This window comes from Magallana gigas, chromosome 6, assembly GCF_963853765.1.
Source record: "Magallana gigas chromosome 6, xbMagGiga1.1, whole genome shotgun sequence".
Taxonomy (NCBI): domain Eukaryota; kingdom Metazoa; phylum Mollusca; class Bivalvia; order Ostreida; family Ostreidae; genus Magallana; species Magallana gigas.
The window spans coordinates 19,881,890-19,894,488 of NC_088858.1; the positions used below are offsets into that span (position 1 = coordinate 19,881,890).

At 32.3% G+C, this 12,599-nt stretch overlaps 1 protein-coding gene across 1 annotated transcript; it reads right to left on the reverse strand.

Annotated features, from left to right (window-relative positions):
* Nucleotides 1-7,608: 7,608 nt before the first annotated feature.
* LOC109621066 (E3 ubiquitin-protein ligase TRIM71) lies at nt 7,609-10,008 on the reverse strand. The gene has a single exon (XM_020074809.3). The coding sequence runs from the start codon at nt 9,931-9,933 to the stop codon at nt 8,023-8,025; it is 1,911 nt and encodes a 636-aa protein (XP_019930368.3). The 5' UTR covers nt 9,934-10,008; the 3' UTR covers nt 7,609-8,022.
* Between the last annotated feature and the right edge of the window lie 2,591 nt (nt 10,009-12,599).

The following is a 12,599-nucleotide window of genomic DNA, read 5'->3' on the forward strand; positions in this document are numbered from 1 at the left end:
ATTATAATTTTCTTTAAGGTGGAAACAGGGGTGGTGCTGGATTGGGGTAGGGGGGTTGCAGGCTTGATTCCTAGATTGTTTTGAAAAACTAGCTTGAGTGCGCTTTTCTGATCACCTGTTTTGCTTATCATCATTATGTCAGTCTGTCTATTAATTTTTTAAGTTAAAAGGTATAGTCATGTTTTGTTAATTTAAGATCACTGAATATAAAATGTTCCCCTTCCTTACATTTTGGCACAGAAGAAAAAGACGTACCTTATATAACATCTAAATTTTGACATAGATAGTTAAGATAGGCCCGAATTTAGAACAACATTGAAAGGTTTGGGGACTTGGTAGGGAGGGAGTAATGATATATAATATATAATTATGTTTACATTAATTGTCAAACCATGACTGAATAGGAATGCTATCAATCAAAATGAAGTTGTACTTACTGTATGCAGAAATACCACTTAATTTACAGGGGAAGAGAAAATATTTAACACGCTTTATGTCGCCATGAGAGATTTAATTACCATGGGTCTGAAATCTGGGCACATCTTATCACTTGCATGAATCCATAAAATTTTATACTTAGGTGGGGGAGGGGGATCCAGGGGATAACAATGTTTGCCAAAGACTGGGGCGGGGGGGGGGGGGATCTAGACCTTTCATCTGCAAATTTGATTAGTGAATTTAAAAAGTTTGAATTCCCCCACTCCTTAAATCCACGCTTGCGTGCAACATCTCATTGGACATTTCTAACAAAATTATTATCTTGTTACATCAGGTTTTTAAAAACAGTATAAACGTCACAAATTCTGAAGGTTCAAATTTAAAATTGAACAAAGGAAACAGAATACTATATAGACAATTCCATCTATTTAGCATGAATCTAATCGATCTCTATTGTAATCAAAATTAACTTTTAAAATGTACATTATGTACTTGCAAACGTCGGTATATAACAAATATTATAAAAGATTATTTGAGACAAGTTGCATCTGTCAGGTAAACAGCATTCGGTCTAATACATGTAAAATGTTAATGGTTTAATCAATATTTTATCATGTAAAATATTACATGTGCATAGTCTAATATAATGTAATTTATGAATCACTGTAACATTGACTTCTCCAATAATTTGATTCAGCGATCCTATTAATCATTTGATAAGAGTAGAGTTTTTTTTTTATTTTGTTGTTTGTATATTTAGGAAACAATTTTTCTTCTATGGGGGAACTTTGATATCAGAATTGAACAAAGCAACCCATTTTGAGACATTTCATGTTGGTTGAAATAAACAAATTGGTCTCTTTTTCTCAAACAAGTATTTTAAATATATTTAGGTATTGTCCGATCCTGAGAGCAGTTTGAGTTTAAAAGTATGTTTTTATTGTTTACAGTGCTTTAGGAATGCATTTCTAATGATCAAATGAAATTTGAGAGTCAGTTGTAGAGTTATACGCAAGATACAGGGCTCCCATTTTATTGTCTTGTAAACAAAGCTTGTGTCATGCTTTTGTTTACATAGGTTTGATATACCAGTAAAAGATCTTTTTCAAGCTGATTAATTTTGTCTATCTTTTTATTCATTTTAAGCATAAATAAACAGTTCCTAACGTTTAACACATTCATTTTAGGTCTAAATCTGGAATTTTCACTTCAACACTCAAAAGGTAAACAAAGCTTTGTTTAGATAGTTAGATTTGTAACTCGCTTATAACGCAACGAATGACACTCAAATTTTGATTGCCTATTAAAAATGAATTACTGAAGCATTGTAAACATTTAAATCGGAAAAATAATTGTGGACCAAAATCCTGACCATGTTCCTTTAAATTACTCTGTAATCTAAACCAGTGTGGGATAAGTTGTCAGAAAGAAGGAAAGTCCATGAATTAATCTTGTTTTATAATATGGTAAATGGTATGGTGCCAAATTACGTACAACATCTTTTAGAATCCTGTATTTCACCTGAAATTACTTAATTATTCCTTGCGATATCATGATGGTTTAACTTTTGTCATTCTTCAAGCAAAACCTACATCATATTTTAAAGAAGTTTTATACCTTCTACAATTAAGTAATGGAATGAACTACCTTTGGATATCAGAAGTCTCCCAACATTGTCTTCTTTATCAAACTCCATTAAGAAACAATATTTCAAAACTCAAAATAAACTTTTCATTTTTTGCAACAATAACGAATATATTATACATTTTCAATAAAGAAACAATGCTAGTAGTTTAAATGGTGACCTTTTTGATGATTTTATTCGTGAAAATTCAATCTGTGAAAAATGTGGCTATCGTCCTGAAAATGCATATATTTTTCTTTGACTGTCTTTGAAAATCCAGTAACGCATCATCATGTATGTACCTTTTGGGGGAGGACACATCCCTAAAATGGCTTAGCAAAGGGGCAACATAATGCAAGCTGGTGAGTACTTAAAGTTAAATACATATCTCTTTTTGTTCAAACTGATGCTATATATGTTACAGGGTAAAACGGGAGCTTCCATCTTTTATACTAGTATGTTTTTGCTGCCCCCTTTCCCCTCGCCAAACATGAATGTCATCACGTATCACCTCTAATTTTCATATTTTCTATGTAGTTTATAAGCGAGGTCAAAATTCTATGAGGGTCAGTTTTCAACGTGTTGGGGTCGTAGATCTAGAGGTCTGGAATGGTTTTCTACTGTAGAAAAAGGACCCTAGTTGTTATAGAATACTTACCTTGGGTCAGTTTTCTCCGTAGAAATTTGACCCCCGGGTCAATATTTGACGGGGGTCACTTTTCGTCGTTTCACTGGTATACTCTGACTAGGTAGCTTATAACTGCGAGCTTTCTGTTTAGTTCTATAGAGCATAAATAAATCTATACCCTTTTCTATATCACAGCCTGTATCAGCCCGATACTCCAAAATCAGCCCGTGGGCCGAAGGCCCGAGGAATGATATTTGTCGAGGGCTGATACAGACTGTGATATGGTAAAGGGTATCTATTGTTATATTTATTACATTCTTGTTAATAAAATTAAAAAAAAAACAACATCAACTTGAACATATTGATTTTAGATATTATGTGAAAGTAGTCTGTTCTTATATTATTAAAATAAAAATATAAGATGTGATTGTTTTAACAAATATGTAGATACAGAACTGGAATATTCTCAGGTTCTAAAAGTAAACTGCTACAATGAAAATGACAATAATGACAATAATAATGACAACCATCTCAAACATCTCAAACATCTCAAAAATCAAAACAAAAACAAAACATTTGCTAGCATTTGAAGTTTTCAACTACACTTAAAAATGTCGACTTTAACAAATGTTCTTTTTTTTCTGTAAAAACGATAAAGGGCAGATGAGTTCTGCAAGGGGTGTGATACGGTTCCGTATCAGCCCTAGAGAGCTGATAACCTGTATCAGCCCCAGAGGCCGATACAAGTTGTGTGATGTCATCTGTATCACATATGCCAAAAACCTGTATTTATTCCTAAGTATGTAATAAACAGATTTACTATCTACATGTACGTCCTAATTTCAAAATTAATTACCAAACACTGCTAATGCCACTGCCCGCCCGCTAAATTGTCTATGATTACAGATAGACTATGTTAGAACATGCATCTTGTCATCTGCGTCATTGTAGGAGTGTGCCTTTTAGAAATTTCTTCCCGTTTGACCATTGATGTTTTGACAGAAAACATTTTCACTCCCAGGTGGCGCTGTAAAATGTCACACGAAAACAACGTGGATGAATCCAGATATGACTACACCATTACGTCTAGTTTCGATAGGATAGTTCTATGCAGACCATGAAGGGCTTTCTGTGAACATTGGAAGACCTTTTATGTTTTATAGACTGCAGCTTGCGTTTTCATTTTTAGATGATATCAAAGTTATAAAAATATTATTGTATAAGCATAGATATAATTACTAGTTAGTTAAAAATTCGACAATTTTAAAATTTGTTAATGAATATGATTGTTATATATCTTTATCAGGAATCCAAACGAAAGTTACTAAAACATTTATATTCGAGTGTATATACACGTCATTTTAGAAACACTATCTTGGTAATTAACTATTTTTATATAAATCCATATATAACACTATATTCTATCTACCGAGTAATTTCTCATGTATTTCTTAAGAAAACCTATTTTGATTCATAGCTCACAAAAACTGACAGGACTGAAATCTTTACATTTTAGTTCTAACCGATTTATCAATCGGTCGGAACCTTCAGCAGCCTACGCAAATTCACCAATTGCACGAAATATAAATCACGACAATGCCAGACTACAATTTCTATACAAGAATTAGACATGACTATTTTTTTCTACCTACGTCGAAATTTTTACAGAAAACTATAGGGAACGTTGAGTGAGAATCCATGTTTTCATTATCTATGACTTAAATGTATGTAAACTGTAAATCCGTGTGTGACTGAGACGTGGTTATTGAGGATTATAAAACACCAAGTTAGGATTAAAGCGAAACTTAACTCCACCCTCTTTTGTTTCATTTGTACAGGAATAAAGGTAATAACATTGCTTTAAGTATAAAAATATAACATTAACTAGTCTAAGCACAAAATCATTAAAGGCCTTTCAAAATTATTTCAACATTAAACAACAAAACAACTTTTTCATATATCATAAAGAACATACGTTTTGAATTTTATACAGATAGCCATCAAATGATAACGTAATGGAGTTTTTTTTGTTGTTGAAATCTTCCCTATTGCACAAATGTTTAATAACAATTATTTAGGTCAAAGATAATTTGAAAAAAAAAAGATTTTCTAAAGATAGAAACGAATGTTTACATTTGAAATACACATAAATATTTTGCTCCGCAAAAAAATGAAATTACAAAGTTACATGGCTTACTTGTAAGAAATTCACAAATTGTCTCTTGCTAAAGTAAAAACAAGAAATCATATTGACGCAAGCGTCAAATGGGCCGCAAAAAAATAACTGTTGTATGAATCATTGGTTGTTTACATAAAACACACCACAAAAAAGAAAATAAAAGTTGGTTGTACTAATTTTTATGGTAAATTCTAATATACTTTCAGCAACTTGTTTTGAAGTTTGACATTTTACTATTATCATAAAAAATCGAGTTCATTACTGTATGAAGTAATGGAGAACACATTGATTTGTACATTACTGTAATACAATAAGTTTAACTTATCTTTTTTCTCTTGGAGATTATGTATTTCAAACCATTTTTTGTTGCATTGTATTGAATGAAAACTTAATGCATTAGTTTATATGATTTTAAGGGACCACATGATAAAATAGTAATGGATTAGTTCAAATTTTCCAGTCAATTCAAATTTTCATTTCTGTCATATTTTTGCGTAAATACAGTAATTGATATGGATATAATTTCATGATAATCTCTACCACATTTTACATGGAAATATTTTAATTACACAAACAAATTAATTTTATTTGAAACGGCATATATCATTTATATAAAATTTAATGACATTCAGGTCTTTAGTATTTCGGGTCTATAGTATGTCCCGCATACCGATCCCGATGCATTGTTTTAAAAAGAATGAAGAACTCCGAAATTTTCCGAATCATTATAGATTATAGTCTCGATAAAAACGCGCCAAACACGACAGTCTACTAAGTATGACCTATTTTTCATTTACGAGTAAAACCAAAAATATGTGATATTTTTTATAAGGCATAAAATATATTTCTACATGCAAATTTACTTTCAATTCATAAAAAGAAGCAAAATATTAATTCTATTAAAAAAGAACTATCCCGCAGAAACGCTGTAACACTATTTAAATGTATATCAAATAACGGACCGCCTTCCGGCGGCCCGTAAAAAAAAACATTGCTTTTATCAGTGGCTGGAATAATTGGTGATGATACTTCTTGATAGAAAGAAATATGAATTATAACACAACGTCTAACTTTTAATAGTTTGAAAACTTTTGCATTTTTGGAAAAATATTACCAATAGATAATCTGTTCCTACCATTTTGAAATTTGGTCCAGATTAATGATGTACCTCTTTTCAGGATCTTTAAAACTTACCTTTCATTGACAATATATTAATATTGTTATTCCTTTCCGTTGACGAATATTCACCCTTCTTTGTCAATTGCTAAACCTTATAGGCTCTTCATAAAAAATTATTTAAACAGGACATTTCCCATGGTGTCTAGTATTTTTTTCACAAACTGATGAATATAACTTCTTTATATCTCACTATTTTCCGTCGTTTGCTAGATGTACGTTAGAACACTGTTAGTCGGTTAGTTCTGTATAGCCGGTTTTTGTTGGCAGGACACAAATTTGGCGGATTTGAGCCTACAAGGTATCCTATTAATTTTGGCGGATATGATTTGGTGAATCCTTTAACCTTCATTGAAAATAAACCGTCAGGTTTTTTTTTGCTTAGAAGGTAATACACTTACAATTTTAAAATTGTCGAAACCATTACAAGGTGGTACAATTTGAAATCCGACCTGGCTTAAACACTTAAAATAAATGAAAGTCATAATCACTTAGTTTTGATCTACATGTATTTCTTGAATGTTAGATTTCAGCAAAGTAGAGGGCTAGGAATAAATCACTATTTAGCATTTTCACATCCGGTGGCGCTAATCAATATCATATGGACACGACCTGGGAGTTTCCAGATACGCCAACGCTATCTTATCCAGTTACGAAGGAAACATTTCCTTGTAAACTACTGAAGGCACTTTCCAGACACTAGAAGAACCTTGGGATTTAACAGACGGTCCTATCAGATACAATATAGCCGGTTTTTTGGCGGGAAATATATTTGGCGGATTAAGATTTTCAAGGTATACCCTTAATTTTGGCGGATATAATTTTAGTGAATCCTTAACCCTTTATTCAAAATCTACCATCAGTTTATTTTTGATAGCTGACAAGTTAATGTACTATAATAAGCTAACTCCTATGTCACTATTACAAGGTGGTAAAATTTGATATCCGACCTGGCTTCACACACTTCAATTTTTTTCAACAAAAATAATTAATTAGTACAGAATATATGTATGAAAATAAGTATACCTTATGAACAATCAAATTTTATTTCATTGTTAGAAAAGAAACCGTTAATCAGACAATTATCTGCACACGAGTCGAATTTCACTGTCTTTTAAAATGTATTGAACAGAATGTAAATATCCAGTTCAAGGGTATTTTGTTTACCAAAATATTTCATGTTGTAAAATTTAAAACACTGTTTAATGTCACAAATATAAACCAACTTACCAATGTCTATAAACTATTATATACTATAATGGGATTATTGTATTATAGTAGTGAAGAGAGTTAGCTCTCTTGGTAACTTGAACTTATTGTCTGTTATCCCTTCATCATGTCTATACTTATGATTTTCATCTATTATATTGTAGTTTGTACGTACTGTACATAAGTATTTTCTCTACACTGTAAATTCAGTTATGATAATAAAGTTCATTGTCATTGAAAATGGATCACATGTCTCCTAAAACAACACACTGTCAAGCTCATCCCGTTGTCACTGGGGTTAATGACACACCTGGACAGGAAAAAGTGATATGTTGTTTAAACATTTAACTTTAAGTAATGCTGAGTTTTTTGTTAATTACATTGGTTTTGAGTAAATGTACATTTGTATCTGTAACACTCTGTGCATGTAACAATTGTCCCTTTTTATCATGCATCGTTTTTAAATGTGTGAATAAATCCGAGTTATTGCTGAAAATGAAAGCATAAGTATTTAATTCAAACTCGGATTTTTTCCCCTAATATAAACAATAAAACAAAAATTATGAAGTTTATACATTTAATATAAGTACTGGCTACAATCATTTAAAGTCATCACTTCGTTATTTAATTCCAATAGATATGGTCAATCCCTAAACATTCTTATAGAATACAAACAAATAGAGAAAACTAGAGACACATTAAACATTGACTTTTGAAGATCGTTCAATTATACATGAAAACATAATCAGCAAATGAGAGGGACAAAATTTAACTTTCCTTGAATTCGAAGACTTTAATATTTCCTTTATAATTGCCTACAAAAAATCTGTGTGTGGCATTCTGGAATTTAATGCACATTGGATTCGTTACTCCTTCCACGATACGAAGGAGTTTGCCATCCCTTGACAAAATATGGATGTTGTTACTGGAAAAACCGTTTATGAAAATATTTCCATTATTGTCTGTGGTTAATCTGTATGGATACGTTAGCTTTTCGTGATTATAGGTGAACAAAATATTTCCCTGTAAGTCTAGTTTTTTGACAACGTGTTGGTTATAACTACAACAAATTACATTGTTTTCATCGTCTATTACTACGCCATAAAAATAGCTACGGCCAGTTGACAGTATTCTTCGTCTCGTAACATCAAAACCTTTATCAAAGATTTCAACAGAATTACTAGTACCAATGACGGATGTGTTTCGAGGCGTACATGTAGCTATCCCAAAACAGCTACAACCAACAGGAACAGTGTCTATGATTTCAAGCAAAGTAGAGTCTATCTTTAAAATCGTTTTATTATAAGGAATCGTTACGAGAATCTCCTCCCCTTCTGTAAACACGTCCCAAGGTGCTTCTCGTAATTTCACTTCTTGTAAAATAACTCCATTTGTGTCACAAAGAATACATCTCTTCCCCCTTAAGTCAGCTAAGAACAGGTTACCACTACTCATAAAAATACCACCTCTTATATCAGCACCTTGTATTGTAAATTCAGATATTTTGTTTACATTAGCATGTATGTAATCAATATTCTTTAGATTTAAATCGACTTGATCAAAATTTTCATCTGCAGATACATCAGCAAGACAAGGTAATTCAATCAGTTTTTTCACATCATCTAATACTTCTGTTTTAATACAAATGTCTAACTTTGTATATTTCAGTTTTTGGAGATGTTCATGAATGTTCTTCAGTTTAATATATGATAAGGCCCTTTTGGTTTCTGATGCTCTCGCATTCGAAAGATTCTTTGACAACAGTTCTCTCCAATAGTTAAGATAGAAAAGCCTTTGCTCGAATGAATCCACAGACTTTTGAAGCTTAGATTTGCTTTCCTTTGATAATTTAGAGAGGTCATTTAAATGTTTTTCCTCCAGTTTTTTCACAGCCTGAATTATATTAGTTGTAACATCTGATAATTCTTTCGTAAATGTGTCAGCTGTGTCGTCAATATGGTTTATTTTTGCTTTTTCTTTTTCAATGATGCTTTCTACTTTCAAACAGAATTTTTCCATTCCGCTCTGCAAAACCTTTTCTTCTTTAGATTCTGTGAAATTTTTACCAATTTCCTCTAGTTGACAGAAATTTGTACAATTGTTATGATCTGTGGTTACACAAACTAAGCAGCATGGGAGAAAATGTTTTCTACAAAATAGTTCAAATTTACGACCACCGTGTCTCTCGCATATTTCTAGCGTATCTTGAATTTGAGAAATGTCTGACCATTCGGTGATAGAAATGATTATATGCTGGCGATAAGGTCGACATTTTTTGTGATACTTTGTACAATCCTCACAAAGCGCTTCAGAACAATCCTTGCACCAGCTTTTTGCCTTCACCTCTTCTTCGTCTTCTTGGCATGGTTTGCACAAAATAACACAAACACCTGCTACAGATGTAAAAAACTTGTTTTCTGGAAATTTCGTTGCCCATTCATCAACGGAATATTGATTTAATTCCCCTGGTGCCGGAATAAAGACGCGGCATAGAGGACACGGAAATCCAAGAGGCGGGTCACAGTCCCCAGTTGACGATTTGATGTGTGTTGAGAGACAAGTCCGACAGAAGGAGTGGGAACAATGTAAACTTACTGGTGATTTAAATTTTTCCAGACATATAGAACATAATGATACCTCATAAGTCAAGTTCTGTTCCTGTACGTGTGATGTTGCCATGATAATCAAAACGAAAGTTCATTTCAGAGAATTTATCATTTTATGTACGAAGTTGCAGTTTATGGTTTTTTTACATACCAAACCCGATCAAAAATTGCCCTGCTAATGTTGTCACGTCGCTTCATATTTTTATTCCTTATTCCTCGCCATCCAAGTGATAAAATTACCAAAGTATCTGTGTCACTGATACTATTTACGAATAGATTTTGTTGACTTTTCAATGAAAAATGTGCAAAAAATATCGGAAATTGAAAATTTGTGAAGCAAATATATGTCATTATGGGAAAAATTTAAAGTAATTAGTATAACGAGAAGAGATCTTGTAATTACATAACATGATTACATCGTAGTGACGAAATATTTATATCTTTATCAAGAGATGATATCCTTTTAATTGCGAGTTAATTTACCAGACTATTAAGTAAGTATATGAAAACATGATTTTAGTAAGCAAGGACACCTCTATAAAACTGCTACGTGCACCTGCATACTAATTTCAGATTGTGATTTACTGAAGTATATATGTTAAACCTAATAATCGTATATTTCTTTGTAATAAACAATACAATACAAAGTAAAACGGTTGAATTCTGGTTCATTGGTACAGAGTTTAAAGTCTAACTACTGTATACCGAGAAACATTCGTTCCGTTTTATTTTTTACCCTTTTGCTCCATTGTCAATGGACTTTAATTAGGACTGAGCAAAATCAAAACAATTTTTATTTTACTGTGCCTGGGCAAAACGAGGGAAAAGTGTTTGCAAGTGTAAAATGGTCCCAAAAACATGGGGGCGAAAATAACACTGTCTAACCCTTTCTACATTAATTCGATTTGGAGAAGGGGGTCCCGGTATACTCTGGCTAGGTAGCCATTCCTGTTATCTTCTACAGATTTACTAGCTACGTCCTGATGCCAAAATTAATTACCCACCACTGCTGATGACACTGCACCCCGCTTTAGCTCTAAGTCCTAAACTATCTATGATTACACATAGGCGGGGGAGGGGGGGGGGGCTAGAGGGGGCCTTACCCGAAAGGCTTTTTTTGCAAAGTATAGTATACTACTAAAGGTATAGTAGCCCACCCACCCTATATGGCACGCCAAATTCACAAAAATGAGACAATCATAGTTTCACAGTCGATAAACTCGGTTTAACGGTTGTAAACTATAGTTTACGGACAGAAAACTATAGTTAACATAGTTAATCTATGTTTAACATTTGTAAACCATAATTTACGCGATCATCTATGTTTCAGAAGTGTAAAAGTATTGTAGTGGGAAAGTACATTTTCCCAGTAGCGCTGCCACCAGATGATTATCTCAAGTCAATCTTGACTTAAGTCGTCTCCAGAATGAGAGAAAACCCCAAAAGAGCGAGTTACAGAATTTTCTGGCTTTTATATCCCCAAAAACAGAATTCCATACATCGCACGAGCGAAACATAGAATTACACAGAAAAACAAGGAGTCTGTATAAATCACGTGATATCAATAGAAATCCTTACAGAAAATCTACATACAGAGTTCTATTATAAAAATCTCGTCGATTCTCGTCTTAAAAAAAACAAAACAACACATAACATTATCATGTAAAATATTAGTTATGTTCCCAAAAATCTCGTATACACTCTCGAACTATTTTACAAAGACTTTATATTTCCCGCATAATCAGAGAAATCGATAAAACGAACATTCGGAACTTTTCATAATTCTTCATACAAAGTAAGGTAAACTCCGTATACACACAGGAAGTGCAAAAACGAAAGTACACAGGCAGGAATGTAACACATGTCAACTATGATTGAATGATACGAAAGTAAGTTAATAAGGTTCATTATCAGTCTATACCGTTATAAGTACAAACATTTCTCTCCATATGTACATCTATAATACATCTGCAACATTAAAGGATATGCTAAAAATAAAATAACAAAGGGGGGATCAAATTACTACATTATAATTAACGTTGAAAACAACCATTTGCGATTGCAAAACATAGTTTATTTAATAAATATAGTTTTACGATTGTGAAACTATGATTAACAACTCTAAACAATAGTAAACGAATGTAAATTATAGTTTACAGATGTGAATGTATATTTATCAGCAAAATCTATCGTTAACGTTATTTGCAGACAGGTAAACTTAGATTATCATTCGTTAAATATAGTTTACTACCGTTAAATATACTGTAGACGTATTTTTTTCCACGGGGTCATAATTCCGCGGAATCACAATATCAATTTAATCTGCGGGTAAAAATTTACGCGGATTCTTTGAATGAAAAAAAATTATTTGAATAATTATTATTAAATTTGGTTCGGAGCTACTTTCATTACCGAGAATTTGTTCAACTTTGGACTTAAATTGTAAGAACAGTTCACTGTGAACAGTAATTATCGGTTGTGAACTGATCGGTAGTCATTAGTTAGCCGTCAAGATGTTACGACGCTGGCTAAAATCGTCTTGTGAAACACCACATCTTTAATTAATAGTAACTGTCAATTTATGGGTTCACATGTAGTTTAAATTATGAGTTGATAATTCATCTAAAGGTCAAATATATAAAATTTATAAACAAAAGTTTGGTTTTGAAAAATACTGAGGCATTCTTACTAAAAAATTTTGGAAACCACTTATTAAATTCAGAACAGCAAATCACCGTT

What these genes read in the sequence shown, in the direction of transcription:
- LOC109621066 (XM_020074809.3), bottom strand. Translation starts at nt 9,933, where the DNA reads ATGGCAACATCACACGTACAGGAACAGAACTTGACTTATGAGGTATCA.